We start from the raw sequence: 25,000 nt of genomic DNA, 5'->3' as shown, positions 1-25,000 counted from the left end.
AGCAGAAATCAACACAAGCCATCAAGTCACATTATACTTGAGGCTGTTTTATCCAAGGCGTCCTGGTGAGACCCCGCTCACTTTTCTAACTGATGGTGCTAAAGTTGTTGCCAAACATGGACCTGATTAACTGGTGTTTACGTCCATGTCTCAGCGGTGTCATGTTGATAATAGACATATTCATATCTATGAAGAAACATTTTACAAAATAGAAAACAGGACGTTAGATATATAGAGATCACAAATAAATTGGAAGCAAGGTAGGAAAATGTTTTTGTAACAGAATCTAAACTGAAATCAAAAACGAGTATAAATACAACAAAGTTTTTTAATTCTTTCTTTCTTTGTCAAACAGCAGCTATTAAATGCACTAGATGGCAATATATCCCCAGCCTGTGCAATCTAGCACATGCTACAGGGCACCGTTTTGATCGAGTGCTCAAGCCACCAAATTTATGATTTGGCAGCATTTTGAATTTATTAAAGAGTACACAGAGTACGAAAATCAAAAGCCTAAATTGCCATTATCAACATGTTTTTAAAGATGGGAAAGACAGGGATGCCACAAGGATAGCTAACAATACCACAGCTAGCATAATTGGGGAAAAAGTGGTGAGCCATCAGAATTAAGTGTTTCGCTTTAATAAAGCCGCTGTGGTCACTCAGCAGAGGCTCGACTGCTGATAGGCTTTGCTCAACAGGGAATGTCTGCCAGGTTTTATGTAAAATAACCTCTTAAAAAAATAAATTGAAAAAAAAAGAAAGAAAATAAAATGCAATGTTGGAATAATTAAATTAAACTAAGTAGTGGAACTAGAAAAGTTTCTGTTTCTTGAATGAGTGCTGTGTCTTACTCCTCACAGCACCTACTGTTTTGATTTGTTTCTTTTTTTATCTTGATTTTCATCTAGATTTTGTAGCAGCCAATAGTGGTGTTATTATCTGGAATAACCAATACTAAATATTTCTGTCATTTCAAGGGGCTCAGTGAAACTCTCATGACAGCGTTCAGATACAAAGGCACTTGCAATCACGACAACAGCAACCTTGTCATTCAACTTCCTGTGGTGAGTGAGCGCCTCCATACCTCCCTCCATCTGTCCATCGATACTGATAGATTTGTAGATTTGATTCCCAAATAAGCACATAGATGGACACACGCACGCACACACACACACACACACACACACACACACACACACACACACACACACACACACACAGTGGGTCCAGTCTTACAATTCAACATAAATAAACTCTAGGGCTCAGAAAATGAATCAAATATCCTGACTGAGCATCAAACTGAGAAAACTATTCAGCGTGTGTGTGTGTGTGTGTGTGTGTGTGTGTTATGCCTAAACAAACACAAATACACAAAGAGTTGCTAAATGGAAGTAAAAAACAGATTGCCTGTGCTACAAATATTATACCAAGATTCTTGCATTTTATTTTTCATATCTGATTTTCACCTGGTGGTTCGACTAATTTTGACAAATCCTTGGTTTGATATTCTTAAAAAAATCCAGTTTTAAAACTAAAACTAACAATAACATAAACTTAGCCCAGTATACTATACAGCAGACACGAGCAGGGCACTGACCTTGTTTTTCTGCTAAACAGTGGCGTTATACACAAGGGAGTCTCTTACATTGGCTTCAGCTGTACATGATATAGAAAGGTAAACATGGCGATGACAGAGATGAGGGGATTTGAGACAGAGAGAGAGAGAGAGAAAGAGAGAGAGTCTGGACTGGACAGTGCAGTTTACAGCAGGACTTTGGTCATGCCTGAAATGGAGAAACCATACACTTCTAGTATATCTCTCTTTCACTCTCTGACACACACATGAACATGTTCATCGACGGTAGAGAGAATATAATAATTTAGTATTGTGGTCTTTCTGCCTTTAAAAGTAGACAGAAGAGAGGTGGGAGGAAATAAGCGGTAAGAGAGAGAGCAGGTATGATATGCAGTCAGGCTGGATTATTAAGTGAGCAAACCATGCAACCTCTTTGGCCCCAGACCTCCAGGGGCCCCAAAAGCCTTGCTGTGTGTAGGTAGGTTTTTTTATGGCAGTGTGTAGAAAATACAATATCAGCTGATCCTGAGTTATTATATAGTCAATATTTAGACCTAATGTGGTTTTTATAATGTAAAATAATAACAAACAGACAGCAGAAAACCTGGAGCCGGTAATAATTCGGTATAGGAGTAGTGGTTAGTTGAAGCTGAAGCAGAATCAAACCAGAGACGGTGAGTTTGAGTAACACTGAGCCTCTTTTTCTAAATGAAACTATTTCTAACCAGATTTGAAAGAGTTTTGTCTTCAGTAGGAATCAATGGGCTTAGGGCTCAGAGCCACTGACAGTTTCGGAAAGTCAAAGTATTTAGAAACAGACTAACGTAATCACCAGCTTTAAGCTTTGATAAAGACGCGCCCATGTCTTCCTTTCACCCTCTCTTGCTGTGACACGGAGCTTTTTAAGATCTATCACACAGTGAACAGTGCAGGCTCTCCCTCTTCCTCACTCGCTGCAATATATATGTGTTTTAAAAGCTATAATAAATACTGATCTGGCCTGCTTCCTCTCTCTCTCTCTCACTGCACACACAGCAGAAGAGCCGCGCTCCTCTCTGCGGGTCTGGTTTCAATTTCTGGAAAATGAAGAGGTTGTGAGAAGGAGAGAGGAAAAAACTCCTGCCTTGTAAATCCATTATTGTTCAGGATATATCAGAAAGCCAGCTTTAATAGTACTGTTTGTGTAGGATCTACTCTCAATCCCCCACTACATAATCCTATTCACCGACCAAGGCTTAGCTGCACAAATAAACATGGTAATGGATCCCCTCACATATAGCAAATAGAAGAGGCAAAGAATGAGGCACACTTCGACCCAATCTTTTCCAGATGGCATCAATAGATCACATTATTTACATCGGCTGTGTTCGGGTTTCCAAGGCAACGCTGCTCTGTTTTTTTTTTTTTTTTTTTTACAATCGTTGCTTCAATGATCCGAATCCTCTCCGTCTTTTTTTTTTTTTTTCTTTCCCGGGTCTTGATTAGCGCAGAATCCAAAGAAGTTGGATCTCTTTCGTGGAAGAGTTACGCTACTGATGCACAGATGTGGTGTCACTCCAACGCACCTTCTCGAGAGGATAAACCTCCCATCTCCCACCTCACCCCATATGGGTTTCCTTATGATATTCAATCCTGGAGCTGGGTGCGCATTATGCACTGATCAGCGCGCATCGTTTCCATTAGCGTAGCTCGCTCCCCTTCGTTCACCCGTGAACTGCGGTACAGTATTTGGGACTCATTACTCCTCAGCTCTCTCAGTGCGGTTATGGATAGTTAGCTTCGTTCATGACCCTTAATTGTTTCTCCTTGTCTTTTCTGCTCAGAGATGAACAGCTGGGTGGACGAGGATGTTTGCTGCAAGATCTCTCTGGCAGGCGGAGACCTCTACATGAGGGGGGGGGGGCTGCTGCTTGTTCACCAGTTGGTGTTTGTAAGTGAACATCCTCTCTGCCTGCCTTGCGTAGCCATTTTAATCACAGTAACAGTCTGTTTCAAGAGATCATGGACATACTGCCAACCTGTGGTGATACATGCTGCAGGGACAGCAGGAGCTCACACTGAGCAAAAGAGGTCAAAGGACGTACGACAGACAGATACGTTTTCATTGCCGGTAGCAGGGAGGGGATCCCTGTGAGGATTTCAGCTGCCAGAAGTATCTCTTGCTTGTTTATCAAATGTTAGTCAGCTGTGGAGTCTGGACACAGCATCTCTGAAACCCCTTTAAAAAAAAAAGAAAAAAAAAAACAGCTTGAAGGTCGTTCAGCCTCACGAGAACGGTTCAAAGCTGTCATGTTTTCCCCTGCCATCTGAACTGGAAAGGTACGGTACCGTAGTAGCCGATGCCGGTTGCAACAGTTGTGGAGGATGCGTCTGCCAAATCTCACCGTCTTCCTCTTCCTCTTCTTCTTTCTGGCCGGAAGTCAACCCTCCAGGCCGCACGCCTCATGCGTCTTTCCATTTCTAGCAGTGAGGGAGATGGAGGAGGGAAGAAAAAAACACACAGACGAACACACACACACACACACACACACACACACACACACACACACACACACACACACACACACACAGAGGTCGGATGATGTGAAGACCTGGTCGTTTTCCAGAAAGTCTGTGTTTTCTGAGTTTGGTTTGTTGCTGTGTTGCTGCCAGGTACACTGCGTGCGTGTGTGTGTGTGTGTGGGCATAAACATTTTACGAAGCAGTATTTGCCTGATACGGGTTTGTGAAAGCCATCATTCCATCGTTTGTCAACTTATTTGCCAACAGCCGTTTTTTGCAGCAGTCCACAATATATTGGAATTTGACGACACTAAGAAAAACCATATAAACTGTAAAGTGCTCCGTCAGAATTGTCTTCTAATCCGGGTTCATGTGCTGTACGAGCCTGTGAAATTTATACTAATACGGCCCAGTGAGATTGCTGAATTAGCTTTTTCTGACTAAAGCAGATCATGCAATTTTTTTTTTAAATTTATTTCTTGTCAGATATGAGCCAGAATTGTCCTGTAATGCAAATATTCACCTGCAGGCTTTGAACAGATAAATATTATTTTTATTCAGGCTTCTTTGTTTGTTGCCCCATAACTGTTGGGTGTGTAAATACAAGTTCACAGTAGCAGCCTAAAAGGTGATAATATATCAGTGTTGCGTTCACAGCTTGTTTCCACTGACCCACAGTAGTGGAAACATTTGTTTTTGCAGGTTTAACAAGATGAATAATTAAATGAATGTGTGAAAAAATATTTCAGCTTTGAGTCAATTAAAACATTGTGGTAAAAGAGTTAGGATTATGTGCTTTAATGTGATTTAATGAAGTGTAGACAACAATGACAACGTTCAATATATAATAAAAGGCTAATAGAGGGACATGACTATAATCAGCATTAGTTGAGTGAAAATAAAGGATAATTTGTCCTCATCATTCAAATCTAAAGCTCCTGTGGGTTTAGAACAGTCTCACCATGTTGACCATTGACAGATTTAAAGATGAACATGTGTTTGCAGTTTTCAGATATACAAATTTACAGTCCAGTGCACGAGCAAATGCACATCGTTGGCGACCGTGCAGCTGGAATCGGCCAACCTTTGACAAAAAACACACTGATGAGCCAGTGATGAACTCCCCGGTCAGTCACTCAGTCCAAACTCGACCGCACAAGTCTCATTCCCCCGCTCTCGCCTGGAAAAATGTACTCTGACTGCGTGTGTTCGAGTCCTGGCTCGACCTGTGCTGTCATATTTCTCTCACTCCACACGTTCCTGTCTTTGTGGCGATAAAAACTAATAAAACATTGCAGAGAATTGGCTGCCCACCGTCCCCCCTTCCAAAAAACTCAATTAAAACAAAAACAATGAGCAGTTACTGCGCATTATTCATCCTGGAGCTCCCTGACAAGAATAAATCACCGTCTTTAGTGACAGATCGGTGCATTATTCAGGCAAATATATGAAGTGACAGTGCACCGTTTTGAACAGATGTAAGCTGAAGAAGAAGAAGAAGAGGAGGAGGAGGAGGAAGCTGGAAATGTAATTATAATTAATGTGGGCGGGTGGGAGGCCGGTGAGTTCGGACAGTAAGCAGAGGCTCGTCAGTCTGCCCCCGGATGGTTGCGGGTGCGAGTCCCTTGTTGCTGAGGCCGGTGAAGGCAGCTGAATAAACCCAGCAGAGCTGCAGTACGCACAGGCTGAGAACAGGCAGCACAGTGACTGATTACCCTTCGGAAGGCTGCAAAGATCTGAACATCTATATAAAATTATTTAAATTCACAGTTGCTGTAAGACGGCAGTGTGTTATTTTAGTAACAACAAACAATTCAATTCCTCTGGGCTATCATTATGTATTAAATTGTATATCAGTATACTATTAATAAACACTTATGTAATAATAATGAGATTACTTTCTAGCAATTAAATAAAAAATAGTTAAATCTTTGTTTAATTTCTATGTGTTTTGTTGCACATTTTATAATAAATATGGAATCATTTTAAAATAATACACTATGCTATCAATACATTATAAAATACAAATACATTTCAAATTTTATTTTCAGGATTTAAAGTGAGAATCCTTAATCTAGCCAAAAATCAATAATATTAAGTGGAGACCCAACACGTACAAAAGTGGCTGTAGTTTGAAATGTTACTGGCCACCAAAACGCTAACATGCACAAATATGCGTCATGTGCTTTCTTTAGGTTGGTGTGAGGTTAAAAACTGTTTATCCAAATGAGGTGAAGCCGAGTGGATTGTTACTCAGCAAATTCTTCTTCACCTGAAAAAGGTGATGTTGCAGCAGAAGTTAGCATAAAGTTACGAAGCAGAGAACGACACTAGGTCAGAGTTGTGCATGAAGGTCTGTAGTGGGAATATCGCTCGGGAGAGAAGAGAGACACAAATGAGAAGAAGTGCCCGGTCCATGACCTTATAATTTCACAGATGAGGAGCATCTTTGTGTCACACCATCTCTTCTTAATCATGTATCTGCTCATAAACATGTCTGCTGGGAAACACTTGTGTCTCCTCTCATGGCACAGAGACATTACTCAGGTCTTTTCATGTCTTTGGATGTTTCCAGATGGATCCATGAGGGAAAATGCCACACTGTTGGACTCCAGAATAAATTTATATTATTACATCATTGATAGTTTCTGATCAACACAGATTATTTCTTTCTTTCTTCTTTCTTTCTTTTTTTTTTAAAAACTTGATCTTTATTCAAACACATGTACAACATAACAGAGGGATTTTTTCATCACAATACACTGATTGTACTTTGAAACATATGCAGCGTAGTAAATCATTTTAGGTTTAATATTAATGTCTGAATGGAGAACAGAACTGCCTGTCATCTGGCTAGTTGAAATTATATACAGTAAGTCTCAGGCCAGTGCCTTGTTAAGCCTGTTAAAAGATGTAAAATGGAGTTTTGAGGCTAATTTATACTTTGAATGTGCCGATTTGAACATCTGTCCATTGAAATTAGTGCAAAACTGACACAAATCATTTCCCTGAATCACCAAAAGTTTGATAAACTGTGAAATATTACAGTTTTTTCTCTTCAAATACACCTTAATGTTGCAGTACATTTCCTGCTGCTTTTTGTCACGTTGCATCATACCATTATAAGCCTCCATATTTCTTGCAGTGTGTGTTACATGTGTGCAGGGCTCAGTGTTCAGTGAAACTGATCCTGACTGTCTCTTCATGCTTGTTAGTGTGTTTGCTGCTCCAGCAGGACTTGACCCAACATCCATCAGGGCCAGATCCCCTCGGCCTGGGCTGCAGCTGGGGAGCACATGCAGTGAGACACACACACACACACACACACACACACAAGCACACGACATATAATGCAGACAGGGGTGTTCTAAGGTTCTGTAACCACTGGACTCTAGCATTAATAATAAGTTTGAAGTTATTTTATTAGTATTATTTAGCTATTTATTTTTTAAGTAGGCTAGTAGTAGTAGTAGAAATATAAATGAAGGTTGATGCGCTATAGTCAGTGATACTTTATATCACTTTATTATATACTTTATTATGAACAAAGAATAAAATGCTCATAAAATTTATTGTAAAAATAACTAAATGCTGCAAACAAATGGCCTCTTTAAAACAGTAACATACAACCATACTGTAAAAACAAAGTAGTGTTCCCCAATAAATTTTACACTTTTTATTTCTCCTGCATTTCATGATGATGATGACAGGAAAATCATATTGAAATTAAGAGAATAAACAGTTTATTGAATGTGTGATGTCATTTAACAAAATGATCTGTTCTGTATGTGTTCCATTCTGTATTAATGGAATACATTAAATATCTGTTTTTTAGCAGCTTTTAAATAACAATTTTACCAAAACTAACCGTAACAATAAAGTATTCGTATAAGTGGCAGCATTTTCTGTCATTTTACAAAAATATTTTTTTATTATGACACTTTATTGCTTTGAAATACATAAAAATTGTGTTAATAACATGTTCAGAAATTAATAATTGGGAGAAATATATGACTAAAGGAAGAAAAACTTTATCATTTTCCATAGCTTTGCACATATAAACGGAAAAAAACTAAATCACAGTTAGACACAATTTGACTTTTACTTAATTGTTTTTTACATGTGCATTTTGTGTTATAAAATCTGGAATTTTGTAAATTAGGCCTAACCCCTGACCCTAATACTGTTGCTATTGAGTAGAAGAGTCTAGTCTAGCTAAAGCTAACTGTGTAATAAAAGACGCAAAGAAAAACATTTGGATAGACTTCTGTAGTAAATTAGGACCTGAGACAACCATAAAAATTAGGATCTGGAATTTAGTTCACAGAATGACAGGAGCGTTTCAGCAGTCTGCAATCCCTCTCCTTCACCTTAATGCTGTTGAGGCTGTAAATAATAAAGGGAAAGTAAATATACCAGTAAAAGAATTCCAAAAAAGTTCACAGCTCAAACAATGCAAGTGAGGGAAATAGGAGAAGGAGAGGGGAGATATTACATTACCAGGAGAATAAATTACAAATGAATTGGGATAATTCTGGTGCTGTAAATGTGTTTTTCACATTGGAGGAATTAAAAAGAGCTATAAATTAGGACAAAGACACCACTCCAGATTGGTGCAGATGCTGGAAAAAAGGGGGGGGGGGGTTACTTTGTGCCATATCAGAGTGGTTTTAGGCCGATGTCCCAACATTAGAGACTGTCCTTAAGCTAGACATTAATATATATATATATCAAGAAAACTGTAACAAATAAAGAAGCGGTAGTGTCAGTATCTCTTGACAATAAAAAAGTGCATGAGATGCTATGGAGGGAAGGGTTGTTAATTGCTCTATATGACGCATGGATGAGAGGAAGAATGAGAGTTAACACTGGTATATAATGAATGTCTATGAAAGTCCTTTCAGAAAACAAACATGCTTTATTTTTCTCTCCATGCGGCATGACTGAGAGAGATATGACTCATCACATCAAGTCTGTTATTCTGCAGAGAACCAGCAGCTGTCAATATTCAAGAACAATTTCTTTTGCATTTTTAGCAACGAGGATGCGATGGACGCACCGCTGTTGTGATTGTCCCGCTCCTGAACCGAACCCACGAGAAGGATGAATCCTGGCCACAGGCACCAGCTGAAGGACTGTCTGTCCAGGAGCCAGGAGTCTGGATGACACAGCGGTAGAGGCAGGTCAGAGCGTTGAGCAGCACACACACGTAGACACAAAGGATGACAATGACTATAAAACACCCCCTGGGTTGACTAGTTTATCGATACCGGGACACCCCCGTGTTCCCGCCACAATCCTCCCTCGTTTAAAACATCTGTCAGTCTAAGAATAAGTAGATCTATACGGAACAGAATGAGGTATAATCAAACAATATTTATTGATCCGTAGAATCTAATAGATTATTAATAATGAACATAAATAAAAATTCAAAATGCAGGAAGTAATAAAATATGACACTGAGCTCTGGCTCTGCCGCCTGGTAATTAGTCCAGTCCTCACAATATCATACAATTAGCTGCTGATGCAGCCTTTTTATGAATTGTACCAGCTGCATCAGGCCCATTCAAACAGGCTCCCCCACATTTCCTTTTATACATTTTCAAAATAAAATACAGTTTATACTACGGGCTGAATACTTGATGGTCATTTAACATGTTAAAAGAAAAAGATATTACAGAATTATAGGAAGATAATTAACTGTTTTTAATTAGACAGTCATTTTCTGTTTTTCAACATTTTGTGGCTCCTTCACACGTATCGATGTTAACAGAGGATCTGTGAAGATTAATGTTTTCTTTTACACTTACCGGCAGCTACTGGCAACTTTTAAGGTGGAATGTTTTCTTTCACGTAACTCAATGCATGAGTTGACGTCGTGAATCAATCAACACACCTTAAACATAAATATGACAACGTCGACCATTCTGTTTGTTTTTATTGGCTTTCTTGCGTGAAATACGCCTCAGTGATGATTGGATCTTCAAGCGCTTAGAAAAACGTATATGAATTTCAACCAGATTATGCGAACTGAATATTTTTTTAATATACTTTTTCATTACTCATTGACAGATTTTCAGACAGACATTTCTCTTTCTTTTTATTTTTATGAGACCGTCATAAAGAAAAACATTGAATAACGATAAATACTTAGGTAGTCAGTTGTTTTCCTTTAACTAGTGGCAGAAATTAGTTTCTACAGCGCACACCCACATATACAGATAACATCACTCTAATGCTGCTTTCAATCCTGAGTCAATATTAAACTAAAACTTTGTAAATCTTTAGGTCAACTGAAATATTTAGTATTACACAAACTACTTGAAGGATTTTCAAGAGTAACATACACGAAACAACTGCAGCAGCACAGGTTCAGATATCCTGACTTTTAGTTCCTTGTATGAGTCAAGCTCAGAAGTGCTGGATCCTAAACCTCTCATAAAACAACCTGATAGATCTTTCATCAGACGGTCCCTGACTCGTAAACACCCCCATCTTTCAAACTCTATTCACACAGTTTGCTCAGTCTCCAAAAGCCAAACATGATTAATTTGCTAAAATTGGTGGGATGCTCCTTTTAACTTGTAGCATTGTTTCAGAGACCTCTGCCCTGGACCTCCTTTACTGATTTGTCCCCCATTAATTATATTTCCTGAACTATATTCACACATCATGACCCTGTTTTATAACTGTCCTCTATAAGATTCGGTTTCCAGTTTGGTTTTCCTGACCCCAATCCAAGTTCTGAAAAAGCTATGTAATTGTCCTCTGGTCTCAGGAATCCCACAGGACCCCCGGGACACCCCATTAGATGTCGGCCTGCAGTACACACTGTCAGATACTCCACGTACGCTCCTACACTTCATACTCATACAGGCACACAAGCACACTCAGAGATGAACACACCGACTGCTGTCTTCCTGCAGCCTCTCTGTTTTCCACTGCGAGTGTGCGGGAAGTTGGGCTGAAATGAAAATGAGCGGGTTCGGTGGAGAGACGCAGGCGGTTCCAGCTGTATGACTTCAGTAAAACAATCTTCCGTCACACACGCTGAAGATCTGACGTGCTGACAGCCGTGATGAGGCCCGGGAACAGATATTACACATCTATTACACATGTGAGCAGACCCATACACGTGCACTAAAACACACACACTTACATATGTGCTATCACTGTGCCTGTCTCTTCCTCACACATGCACACACACACACACACACACACACACACACACAGGAAAAGTGAGGAAGACTAGATACTTTACAGACAGGGATGGCTGAGGTTTGGGGTTAAATGGAAAATGGTTTATGTGCATATAGCCAGTGTAAAAGTATCTGATTAAAGGACTTTCATGTCGTCCACCAACCAAACAGAAAGAACACATGAAAAGACTCGATGTAGTAGGAGCACTTAGAAATATTTATAAAGGTTTTTTGGCTGGGTTCATCTAAAGTTAAAATACATTTTTAAATATTGGCATTTATTCCTTGTTTTCCTGTTTCCAGTATATTTTAGTCAAATATGTTTTTTTTTAGCTCCTGCTACCTGTTGCCCTGCTGTCTGGATAGATTCAGGATGAAGTAGATTTCCACAGCATTAATTCTCATCAGTACAACTGGAGTTGTGACATACTCACAGCTCTGCTCCTCCGAGTTTCTCTTTATGACACAAATACACTTTGTACTCACTAATTAACTGCAGTCAATTTCCTTGAGTGTTAAGGTCCTGTCAGTGAAACTCACACACGTCCTGCAGATGTTTCAAGTCTTCCAGTGGCTCGACAGGTTATAATCCTTCCTTTCTTTGTTACGCTTTTAATGTGAAACCTTTGCACAAAGTGTCACAGCAGCTTAACACCAGCTGAAAAAAGCAGCAGTTAGAAGCAAAAAAAAGTATTGAGTTTTGGCTCAAACATACTTTTGCACAAATACACTATATGCATGTATGAAAATACATATACTATAAGTACACACACACCCATCTGCATGTAGCGATACACTCTCGTGTCTTCGATTACCTCTACGATTTACAATTTACAAAATGGTGTACATTGCAAGTGATTATCTTCATGCTTTTGTTATGAATCAAAAACAATGATAATAACTTTAATAGCAACTTTGTATCTATAGAGCTTTTCTTAACAAAGAGCTTAACAGTAAAAGCAGCAGAGTAAATGGTTAACAGGACAAAACAGGACACACACATAGTTACACTTTAAGAAAAGGCCACCTGATATATAATATAAACCTTATCCTGATCACACAAAAATGCATTCACATGTATGTTTGCAGGAGCACATATTAGCCTGCAGCCCACATGGTGTGTGTTACTTGAGTACACTACAGTAAAATGAAATCAGTAACTGTAAATATAGTAATAACTGATAGCTTATTGGTTAATGCCGCCTCTGATGGTGGGAGGTTTGGGCTCTGACTTCCAGTGAAGTCATAGCAAATCAGGACGTGAGGCCTATTTTCTCTGCTTTAAAGAACCCTTTCAACTCTCCATGCTGTGGATGTGGGTGTTGGCATTGTGGTTTTAAAAACCAGATGAAACCTTTGTGATTGCTGTGGGAACAGAGCCTGTCCTATAACCATCACCATCCATCCATCCTGTCAGAGTGTCCTTCAGCTCCTGCCCGTTACCTCCCTGCAAGCTGCTCACGATTAAAACATCAAATGTCAAAACTATAAAACGTCTCCTCAGAAAAAAAGTCAAGATATTGGAGCCAGTTTTGCACCTAGCCTCCTGGGTGTAGTTCTCTCAGATGTGTTCATCTGAAGCAGCTTCCTGAAACAGAATAGAGTGTGTTTCACATTTGCATGTAGAGCAAATACCATCGACCTCTCCTTCACTCCTTCCTGCTATTAAATGAGAGTAAATTAGGTGTTATAATGTTGTGGCTGCTTTTAGTGGCTGCTGAGAGCACACACACACACACACACACACACACACACACACACACACACACACACATGCACGGACAAACACACACACACACACATATTTGTATGTTTATTCAGTGTTCTAGCTCTTAATCAGTCATCAAGTTCAAGGGAAAACAGGCGATATATGCAAACACACACACACACACACACACAAGCTAACAGGATAACAAGGTCACATTTGGAGATCAGGGTTTTCTTTGGCCCGCGCTGCCAGTCTTTAATGATTAAATCATTTATTGGTTCAGGCTTTCATTACTCTGTGTTAGCACATATCTGAGGGTCACGCAGCATCGTGAAGACGCACATGTGTAGGCCAGTGTATATAGAGCACGGGTTCATACCGTGCGCATGCGTGTGTGTATTTTACTAGACACAGACAAAAACAAAAAATGTCTTATTTATGTTGCACAGTTGTCTAGTTTGGAGCAGGACTGTGTTTTGATTTGAAGTATCTCCTTCCTCAGTTACTGCTGGAACGCTTTGCATCCGAGCACAGCAGTTATGAAGCTCACAGTTATAACGGTGGTAGATTTACAAATTAAAAATGATGTTAGTGTCTGAAACATAAGGCTGATTTGTTGAAATGACAACAAGCAGCTGTAGCTAACCACTTCAGTTTTTAATGTCTGAAAATGTGAAGCCTGCAACAGGATGTTAAATATGCGTTTAATGACCACATACATAATATAATTCTAACTTATCATTCAACAGAAAAACAACAGAAAAATTTCTCACCTACAGGCAATTTAGAGTCGCCAGTTAAACTAAACTGCATGTGTTTGAACTGTGGGAGGAAGTCGTCGTACCCGCAGCAAATTCACATTTGTGTGTGTGTGTGTGTGTGTGTGTGTGTGTGTGTGTGTGTGTGTGTGTGTGTGTGTGTGTGTGTGTTCTACACAAGTCTACTTGAAGAATGAAATACTTTTCATGTCTTTGTTATAATGTCTTTGTTATTAAAACCAGAGAAAAACGCTGAAATTACATGAAAGCGTCGACTGAAGAAACAGATAAATCAAAAAAAGACTAAAATATTTAAACCCAACTGAGTTTCTTTGCATGACTTTGTAGAGGAGTGCATCTCATTTAAAGTGACACAAGTTTTATTTTTGCTTCGTGTTATTAAAAGGAGGAAAAGATGACCAAATCGAGAGGCATCTGACTCTGGGATCAGTGCAGTCTGGAGGAATTACACTACAGGGAAAACAAGGAACGACTGTCATCCAAATTGAGTTTGTCTGCGTGACTTCTAGTTTCTTTGGTGGGCTGTTTGTGGGGGGGGAGTGGGGGAGATGGGAGAGAGAGGACGTTCATATCCAAAGAGACAGTCATTATTTCTCACTTCACAGGGAATAAATGAGCGTTGTCAGGCTGACTAATGACCGGGTCTGTGCTGCGGTGGAATCAGGAGAAAGTCTCCATCTTCCGATGTCAGTCATCTTCTGATGGACCCCGGCGCTGATGGATTGTAGGATCTGGCTCTGATTTCACGCTACACTGGCATCCACTCATCCCCCGATCCCTATGTTATTTTGGAAACGGGTAATAAACACTCATACAGCAGACATCCATGCATTCACACACACACTCAATGCGTGTGTATGCAGATACACACACTCGCTCCTGCTCTGCAGTCTTCATCAGTTTTGACACTTTACTGTGGCCTCAGCTCCGTCAGAGACTTTGTGCTGGAAACCCCCAGAACACACAGCAGACAAACTACACACAGCTCTCAGTTACACTTTTCTTCTTTGTGCTAAATGGCTAATGGTGGATTTTAAGTACACTCTACCGACATACAGTGTGTGTGCATGTGTACTCGCATCACAGCGTTCAGACTGAGCAGATGCCTTTGTCGTGACTTTTATTTGCGTTGCGAAGCTGCGATCGCTCGAAGAGGAGGAGGGACATCTTCCTCGTGACAGGAAGCAACAGGACAATGAGAAATAAGTTTAAGAAGCAATTCTGACAGCACTGGCATCAGATAGAAAATATTATTGGACTCATTTGTTTACATCAGAGGTGAAATAAAAAAAAACACACGCTCTGGTCAGTTTTTGTTGACTTAAATAAATGTCTTTTATTCTGGGCCCAGGAAACAGACGACGCACACGTGAGAAACATCACAGAAACATTAGCTACTCCTTTTTCCATCTGCTTATTATATCAAACTACAATGAAGGACAAGGTCATGGTTGGTTATGAGTTATTATGAAAGCCAGTTTAGCAGTGAGTCAGCAGTTTTTCATTCATTACATTTCAGTGAGTTGCACCACAGTCAGTTAATGTAAAGTTTCTTAGTTCATCAAATATATAAACGGATATTTTTCACCTGTATCTAAGCTTGCAAGTTTTTTCCCACACATACTGTTGAGATATCTGCCAAGAGACTAACACAGAGGTGGTGAATAGAGTTTTGTTTGTGCAGTTCACAACAATAAAACATTTTCATTACAAATATCAGCAGCAGTGCGTCTAACATTATCCTCAAGAAAAATCCAATGATGGGGATTGTTTGTTCAGAGAAGCGCCAGTGAGGAGTTTCATTCTGTGGGTTATTCAGCACAACTGGATCATTGTTCTGAAATGACACACTGCTGTTTTTAATGTTTTAAACACTGCAAGTGTTCAACACACTACGATTTATGTTCGCTCCCTTTGACTTGAGCACTAACTGTCTGTTGGCAGCTGCTTCAGCAAAGGTTTCTATTGAGCTTAGGAACTGAAAGAAAAGAGACTCAGACATGAACATGGTAAAACATTAAATGAGTTACATGTAGAGTTTAGATAGATAGACTTTTGATTTGTCAAACACAGATGGGACTAATACAAATATTAATACAATAATAATAACAATAATGATAATAATGATATTCATGCTGAAGTTGAGGAAATGTCCTTTTGATCTTTTGTAATTCTGTTTCACCCGGTCTAACCCCCTGCTCTCGTCCTGTCAACACTACAACAGGCAATGAGACAAGGTGCTGAAACTGACTGCCTCCCTGAGGGACCCCACTACCCCCACTGTAAACCCCCAGCTACACACACACACACACACACACACACACACTACATCTGTAGGCCGATACCTCTCTGTTCAAACACACACGGTGTCTGTGTGTGACTGACAGCACACAGAGGGAGATCAGGACAAATGAGAGAGTGAAACAAGAAAACATACTTAAAACATACATGTCTAAGTATGTCACTCATGTTTTGATGATGAATTATTTAATTTAAGTTAATTGTTTGATTGTGTCAGTGAAGCTTATCTTAATGATTTTATCTTTTTTTTTATTTATTATGACTATAAATAATAATTATGATTCTTTTTCTATGTGATAATTTTTAGGTTTTCCTTTACTTTGACCTTTTCACCACTTTTGGGTCTGTCAAGTGAAATTTTGGAAATGTTAGAGTGAAATATTTGGATACACGTCCACTAGAATCATTCCTCCTTCATTTAAACCAGGTCATCAGCATCTGAAATATAAAAAATGAATGAAAATAGAAACAGACCTAAAGACCTTCCTCCCGCCTTTATAATATGCAGTGATCACAAAGGAGGAGGAGGAAAAACAGACGTGCTTTCTGTGCCTGTTTGTTGATGCTCTGTGGTGTCCACTGCACGCTGCTGTCAGGTGACCTCTGACACGTCAGTGATGTCACATCAGACGCTCTGACACTCGCTCTACATCAGTGTCTGCTGGGAAACTGCGGTTGGAGTCAGGGTCCATGTCTGTGGTTGGAAGTCGCTGTTAAAAAACCAAGCGGAGAGTCGATGTTGTAGGAGTTCAGAGTTCAGGCTTGACTGTAAGAAATAATGATGAGATAATCATGTACATTATTTACAGTGTACAGTCTTCTGTCTGGTGAATCAGACCCTCAGGGGCCAAAACAAAATCTGTGCTGTCCTCATGTATAATCTATGATTCTGTACATTGGAAAAAAAAATGTAGTATTGAATTGGTGAATTTGTAATCCACCAAGTTATCGAGCTCTGAATAATGTCAGTTATAATAAGGTAAGAGTGGGAAATACAGACGCATTATTCAGGCTCTGAATGATGATTATACTCATTATTATTCACTTCTAAATTATTTCTTCTAATCAGTCAAATTGTTTAGTCTATAAAATATCACACAGTCATCAAGAATATATTTATGATTAGATATATTGTCCAAAACTCTTAAGATTCATTTTCCATGGATTAGAAAAAAGGAAGAAACAGTAAATCCTCACATCTGAGATTCTGCTGATCTCAGACGTTTTTGCTTCTTAAACAACTGAAAAAAATCAGAATTGTCTGCCATCCAAAATAGATTTGATTAATTTTTATTTGACCTGTGTAGTTTTAATCATTAATAGTGACATATATGGAGATAAACTGACTAGAAAGTCAATTGAGAAACCATTAGATGAAATAATGAGGTCGGGGTGTTTCCTCACACTGATGAAGGAAGCAGAATAATCTGCAGCACTGATAGATATTAAAATGATAGCGACCTCAGTAGAAACAGAGCAGTAAAGTCTGGTATATATCGTTATATTGCCCAACCCTGAGTAGAGACATACATACAGACACACTCTTGTGCACATGCATAGTCACACAGATTAGTAATGAAATCCAGATCCTCCTTGGGGAAGAAAACATCGCTTTACACAAAATACTTTGTCCTGAGTGTTTATTATGATTGCTGAGGCTTCCCACTCTGAGAACAGCGGGCCGGTGAAGGAGCAGCGCTGCAGGCTGTGTGCGGTCGGCCCCGGCAATTCAATCACTGACACATTCTCTGGTCTGCGAAGTATCACACTTTGTTATTTTTTTATCCCTTCAGCCAGATTCTGTCCTGCTCGCCTTCGAATCATCTGTCTGTACATCTGGTCGCTTGCTTATCCATACAGACACATGTTGTTCTGTTTGTCTGTCCGTCCATCCGTCATTCCATCCATCCGTCCATCCGTCAATCCATCCATCCGTCCATCCATCCATCCATCCATCCATCCATCCATCCATCCATCCACTTGGGTGGTGGACGTCCTGTGGGCTCCTAATGCCTACAATGTCAGAGGGGAGATCCTGTCTTTCAGCATCAGGATCCAGAGTCTAGGAAACACACACACACACACACACACACACACACACACACACTCACACACGTTCACACATTTCTGGCCCCTCACTCAGCAGCCCCGCCCCCTCACCCTCCCATCATGCCTTGCCTGGCTGTATTATGACAGGTGGGGTGTTGGTCGCCACCAGCCGGACTTTCCTACCACCATCTCTCCTCGTCTCAGGAGGGCTGCTGCAGAGTGTGTGTGTGTGTGTGTGTGTGTGTGTGTGTGTGTGTGTGTGTGTGTGTGTGTGTGTGTGTGTGTGTTGGATAGCAGTTAGACACAAGTGTGTATATATCTGCATAGATGTATAATGTATATATTCATACAAAGTGTCTGCGTACATGTAAACTTACATGGCTTAAATGTCATCATACAAGGAGGACATGGAGGAGTAAACGATGGAGAAAGAAGAGGGAAAATAAAGATGAGGAGGATGATGAGAATTAGGAGGAGGAGGAAGAGGAGAAGGAGAGGAAGAAGACAATTGGTGACAATTATCCAGACTGAAAGTGAGAAAAGGGTTGAAGGTGTGAAGTTGGAGTGGAGGAGGAGGAGGAGGAGGAAGTGCAGAGAGGCAGATGAGGATGAAGAATGAATCAACCCTGATGGTGAAAGGAGAGAGGATTTGTGATGAAAACACAACGTCTTCACTCATCACCTGGACGGCCTCTCTCTCCTCTCTGGAGATCAGACTGCTGAGTTTCTGTTTCTTCTTCTCTTCTTCAAACTGAGTGATGGACACTTTTTAACACTTTAATTCCCAGTGAAGAAGAAAGAAAAAAACCGACATATTTACATCCTAAAAACATTATAAGGCTCAATATCAACACTGTATATGACAGTTACATCATTCTGCGTCTGACTGCTGTAGCATGACACTGAGGCATTGTGTTTGGTAGCTCTGTATCCTCCGCTGCACAGTGATAATATTTATATTTTTTTACTGTTAGTACTATTTTAATATTGATTTAAAGCCAATATAAGTGGGAGTTTATCATTTCTGATATTGGTGCCCCCCAATAGTAAATAGAGGAATATGCTGTGGATCCATGATCTGAAAGAAACAAACTGAACCAGTTTTCACTCATTTCATTAGAATAATCAAACAACTATGAAACTGTTCTGTGAGACACAAGTTTAACACACAGACGATTTAACTTATCTTTATTTAATGACGTTTTACGATAACGTTAACACATTTTTACATTTTTTCAGAAAATACATTTTTTCTTTATTTAAAGTAATAGTTTTCTAGATATTTTATCATATTGATTGTATTAATTTCAGGACGCCAATTCATCATTTTCTACGGATGTAAAATTCATTTAAATTGTTTAATGTATCGTAAAATTACATTTCTTCAACACAGTTCTTATGACTGGAAATGACATGTAAGAAGGATTATTTTACTGAAAATGTCTCAAGCACTTATTTGGATTTACTAATACGTGATTACATTTTAATGAACAATGACTTTGACTGCGCCACAAACCTGCTAATTTCAGGGCAGATACTTAGATCCGGTGTCCATTTCACCGACCACCAGAACCAGAACTGCAGGGTCCCCAAATGTTACAGACGTGCAGTGCCAACTGGTTTGTGTTAATTCTGGTTTTGTACTTACATGCTGCATATTCCTACAAGAATATATTTACAGTCAAATTACCTCACAACAAACCAGCAGCTCATTTTTGCCCCGAGCCCCCTGAGGAGGCCTTATCTCTACCATGCTGACCTCACAGCGCGCCACTGATACATAATGTATTACCCAGAATGATTAATCATTTGACTCAAAGAAACTAAAAGCAGAACTTTTCTCTTTTCTCACAGAAAAAAACAAGGGACGAGGAGGAGGAGGAGGCAGAGAGAGGGAAGAGAGGAGATGAAGCGCAGGAGGACCAGCCTCTACTGGGTGGCCAGGAAACAGGAGCTGAAGGCTTACACACACACACACACACACACACACACACACACACACACACACACACAAAGAGCAAGCATATAAACCCATCTCCCACCAGCCGCTTTTTGCTCCAGCGACCAAATCTCCCATCACCCAGGCGTGAGAGAACATAACGGCTCAGGTCTCTAAATCTGACGCACCAAAGAAAGAGCTCAGCGCCTCGGGAAATAATAATGAATATGGAATGATAGTCTGTATTTTGTGCTGCAAATGCAACCAGATGCAAAAAGGTGGAGGGGGAGAAAAAAAAAAAATCAGCAGCAGATGTTTTGAAAAACAAGAGGTCTCAAGGACTGTGAGCAGCCAGTGTGCCCTGCAAACATACTGTAACCTTACCCAGCGTGTAGAGTAATCACTTATAGTATCTATATCGCCACTTTGCAATGAGGGAAGGTATGGAGGAGAGCAGTTCTGCAGCTGCTCCCTGGGAAAGTTGGGTTGTTGAGGAAGCGGCGGGGCTAGACACAACACCACCCAATTAACATAGAGACCCCCTGACAATGAGGAAACCGCACATGTCTGATGCATTTCTATAGCCTACAGTGCATGTGGCGGTGTGTGTTACTGCATATCTTCCTCTTCCATACAGTGCAGGCAGCTGGTGTACAGTTCAGCAAAGAGAGTCGAAGACCCTGAGTTGTTTTCAGTTTGAAAAGCCAGTGGTTTCTGAAAAGATGAATTTAAGCAGCTGTCTGCAAGATCCTTGTTTTTTTTCCGTTCCTGTCTCCATTTTATTGGTGCTAAGAGATAATGACTGTGGTGTTTCTGCACTGCACTTTATAGAGAAGAGTGGAGTTTCATAGAAAAAGGCCACCAGACGAGTACAAAAACAAAGTCAATTGGATTTCAAGACTTATTATTTCTGTTTTATCAATCAGTGATCCAGAGTATAGCTTATATGTGTCCAGTGTAATTCATAAAACGCTAAAATCTGTAACTTTCTGCATGTTTCTAACCTCTTCATGTCCTTTTTACTTAGGACAAGGACAGAGGACAAGGCAGAGACGAGGTAATTCTCTCTTTTTTTGTTTTCCTGGACCGTCCTGGTGTGGACACCCAAAGTGTTCACCATTAAACTAATAAACGAGATTCTGAATGAAATAAATCTTTGTTATGTAATTGGCTGCATAATATTTCAGACCAAACTGTTAGCCAATCACATAACTGGCTCTGTGCTCGTTCTGATTGACAGACAAACGGTGATGAAACGTGGCGTCAGGAAACAAAATGGTCATTGGAATAAAAAGGTGAAAAGATGAAGCAACAACAGATGTTTGAAAAAGTTTGTTTTTGAATACAAATAGCTGGAATTGAAAGAAAAAACATCTGGATTAAACACATTTTGTGAAAAGAAGCAGCAAAAGATGTATTGTAATACATCACAATTTCACTTTTATATTGTTATATATGTTTCCTATATTTATTCAAATGATTATTCATTTCATATAGTCTTATTTATTGACATAATAATGAACATTTTAGGTTTCCTTAGCATGACCACTATGACCATCTTAGCATTTATTGTTCTAAGTTAATGACATGTAAACTAAATGAGTTAAAAATGGCACAACGTTCTGTCCAAGGCTGAAATTTCCACTGAGGTTTGGGTTTATTCTCACTTTACAAAGTCCTATTTTTGTTTTCCCCTCATTTGTAAAGGTTACAGTTTGATTTACCTGCTAATATCTCTCCCAACACATTGGTGTACACACCCAATGTTGATTTGATTTAGTTTTTTCTGTTATAAAGTTAACTGATAATAACAGCAATTCATGGCATTATTATTATTATTTTTAAAAACATCCTCACTTTACTTTTAGTGCCTTAAACTTTTGCACAGTGCTGTATGTTATTATCAGTATTTTATATTGTTCTACTAAAAAGGTAGGCAGGGAAAAATGGAAGCAAACAAATTTATCTATTGGAAAGAATCAGGTAAGGAAAATTAAGTGGTGTTGTCATGGTAACAATAGACCTTATTAGTCCACAATTACTTTTACACCCTGATTAAAAACGTCCATGACATGTTATTGCTGGCGTTGACACACTATGTCCTTGGTCCTGTCACATCCTGCCCTTAGCTGAAACGCGTTTATCTCTTTTGTCCTTTCAAAGCCACCGTAGTCTGACGTCACGATGAAAAATGGCGCTCCCCGTGCGGACTAACTTGAGACATGTCTTCAGATTCATTCAGAAGTTTAACTCTCCTAGAAGGTGTCTCTGCGCTGGAGCCGGTCCCGAAAACAAGGTGCGTGAAAACATTTTCTAAACCGAGAGATTCACGTTTGTGTTTCAGCTCGAATCAGGAAAAAACAACCGCTTCAGTTCGGCAGCTTGTGGACAGTGAAACGATCCTGGGGTTGGTCTCGTTAATTTACTCTCCCTGTTTACAGAGTTTAATCCAGTTTCTGCTTCATACGTGAAGAATTCATGTTTCTTCAACGCAGTTCTCAGAGTTGCTTTAAAACTGAGTGATGTTGGTGTTTGTGTCCGGATGAAAACCGACTGCAGGTCATTAGTTTATTCCTCTTTCGATAAACAAGCTGTTGAAGTTGTTTAGTAGTGGGAACAGGCGTGTTACCAGACTGTAGTGCAGAGGAGGTGAGCTGTTGGTAAAGGAGAATACCAACATGTCAGCTGTTAATCATCTCAATATACAGATGTGTGCAGAAGCAAGGCAGGACTTTGCAGATGTAAGTACAACCCTGCAGAAAACAGACATGAAAATGAACCATTCTTCAAATGCTAATGTGCTGTTACCTTCTTATTTCATGATCTGATTTTCAGATTAAACTTCAGGTCTGTTGGACAGAAAGGCAAAAATAAAACCTCCATGTGAGTGTAGAGGAGCCGCAGTGAGGTTCAGGTGGTGCCGTCACTGTGCAGCAGTAACAGGGTCTACCTGGAGGAGTCATTAGAAGGAATCTTTACCTGTGACTTCATTACAGAAGTCTGAAGTCTGAAACAAGTGCTGAGGACAGATGAAGCTAAAATTAAGGTCTTTAGCCACAAACACCAAAACAGTGTTCGGATAAAGCACCAACTGTTCAGCATGAGGGGAAAAAATTAACTGCTCTGCTTAAAATGGATTCCACTAAATATCAGTAGATCCTGGATGTAGATTCTGTCCTGTCCTTCAGTCTAGAAGAGGAAAGTGATGAGAGGCTGGTTTCTACAGCAGAACCATGATCCAGAACATCAAAATCCTTTTCCACAAAAGTGTGTTTTCTGTGAAGGTTGTATTCACGTATATTTACTTTAGAAATCACAAAATATATATTAAGTTTGCTCAGATTCGGCCAAACCTTTGTAAACAACTGTGCACAGTAAATACAGTGAATAACTCCATGCTAATGCTAAATATGGCAGCGTGATGTTTTCCTTTATGCCTCATTTAATCGATTTGTTGTTCCACCCATAAAATGTTTTTTAAAAAATACTGGGGAAAAAAAGCCATTTACAGTTTCTCCAAGTCCACTGTGATGTCTTTAATGTATTCAGTTTACTTTAATGCGCACACAGTGGGATGAAGACCAGTGAGAGCTTTAATGTAAGTCCAACAAAATCAAAACATGTCGCTCTGCTGTCCTTCAGCGCACCATCACCTTTATTCACTAGACGGTTTCATCCTTCATCAGGGTCATCGAGGCTCAGTAATAATCAAATCTAAGGGATCCCTATCAAAAAAATCTTTTTTTGGGATGTATTCAAGTACAAAAATAAATATCAACCAATACATTTTAATTTTTTTTAATATAAAACTCTCAATTGATATTGTTGGCTTCAAAGGACCAAAAAAAAGAGAAGAATCATGTAAGGACAAATATGCTGCTGTGTCTATGACTAAGTGATTAACAGTCATAACTGGCTGACAAAGAGTCAATCACTGATTCATTAACTGCTGATGATTGTGTTAAAACATTTCTGGTTCTGTAGCCAGAAAAAACCTGATTGGTGCATATTGATTAAAAGAATTCAAGCGTCTTCAGCAGGTTGTGGGATCAGTCCGCTGTTTTCAATGTTAACAGTCTCTTGAAACTCATTTATAAAACACACATTGAAAAACTTGTGGGACTGACGCAGGAAGTTCTGGTGTTTACATCCGACAGTGTTAAACCTAAACAGTAACCGTCAGCTGCTGGGAGTCAAAGAGTGAAAGCAAACATGGTTACACCCAATCCCTGGGGGAAAGGCATTCTGGGTAATGGAGGAAATCATAAACTGAAGTTGAACTAAACAAAGCAATTTGAAGTAAATCATGGTTCTTCATTAGAAACAAGCACATGAAATAAATGCATGATTATACATCTGTCACAGCTTTTTATTCCTTATGTGGGACTTTTCAATGGTTCCTACATGAGTTTCAACCATAACTTTAATCAACTCATATGTCACATATCACCCCTAATAGTTTGTCCTCGACTTTAGCCTCTTTCATTTGTGACCATAACATTTTTTTTCTTTGTCTATCTTGGGTTAATTTTGTGCAGTTTCCTCTCCTCGTCTGGCAAGTGACATCATATCCTCAGTAGCGCTGCTTGAGTGTAACTTTTTACTTCAGTGGATTCAAGAAAACGTGCCCACTATAACTCAGCCGAGGGTTTCCCATTATTGCACGGCTGCCTCGGTGAAGCAAATGGGGTGTTAAGGCAAACAACGAGTCCCCTGGCTCGCGTAAGAATAACCGGTGCGTTTCAGTACAACAACGATGCTAATTATTGAGCGGTTCTTGCGTTGCAGTGTAGCCGAAAACCTCACCCATCTGCCCAAAGCCCTGTTGTGGGTTGATGTACGAGCTGTAATACAGTATGTGCGTTCACTGCTGTCCCGTCTGTGTTTTGTTAAGGCAACGTCTCTGGAGAGGCCGGAGAGGTGTGCAACTAGAGGGGAGGAAGG

General features: G+C 39.7%; 1 protein-coding gene and 1 long non-coding RNA gene across 4 annotated transcripts in view; both read left to right on the top strand.

Annotated features, from left to right (window-relative positions):
• LOC147819357 (uncharacterized) overlaps positions 1 to 16,793 on the top strand; it is a 31,965-nt gene extending 15,172 nt beyond the window's left edge. The window contains exons 4-10 of one of the 2 annotated variants that reach the window (XR_015437005.1): positions 1 to 65; positions 981 to 1,067; positions 3,403 to 3,509; positions 7,297 to 7,382; positions 9,118 to 9,264; positions 10,860 to 11,198; positions 14,373 to 16,793. The exon at positions 1 to 65 is cut by the window's left edge and continues 1,727 nt beyond it. This is a non-coding gene — a long non-coding RNA (uncharacterized LOC147819357). The remainder of the gene's footprint in view (positions 66 to 980; positions 1,068 to 3,402; positions 3,510 to 7,296; positions 7,383 to 9,117; positions 9,265 to 10,859; positions 11,199 to 14,372) is intronic. The other variant, XR_015437006.1, reaches the window with a different exon arrangement.
• Positions 16,794 to 19,559: 2,766 nt separating this feature from the next.
• wars2 (tryptophanyl tRNA synthetase 2, mitochondrial) overlaps positions 19,560 to 25,000 on the top strand; it is a 24,923-nt gene continuing 19,482 nt past the window's right edge. Inside the window, exons 1-2 of one of the 2 annotated variants that reach the window (XM_023402242.2) lie at positions 19,560 to 21,113; positions 22,220 to 22,352. In XM_023402242.2, coding sequence (XP_023258010.1) covers positions 22,248 to 22,352 — 105 coding nt within the window. In that variant the 5' untranslated portion in view covers positions 19,560 to 21,113; positions 22,220 to 22,247. Of the gene's footprint in view, positions 21,114 to 21,332; positions 21,352 to 22,219; positions 22,353 to 25,000 lie in introns of those variants that run through there. The other variant, XM_087172931.1, reaches the window with a different exon arrangement.

Source organism: Seriola lalandi, unplaced genomic scaffold, assembly GCF_002814215.2.
Source record: "Seriola lalandi dorsalis isolate HSWRI2012SDOR001 ecotype SW California unplaced genomic scaffold, Sedor1 jcf7180002053912, whole genome shotgun sequence".
NCBI classification, from domain to species: Eukaryota; Metazoa; Chordata; class Actinopteri; order Carangiformes; family Carangidae; genus Seriola; species Seriola lalandi.
The sequence above is the reverse complement of the archived record's forward strand: the minus strand, read 5'-3'. Positions and strand labels throughout refer to the sequence as shown.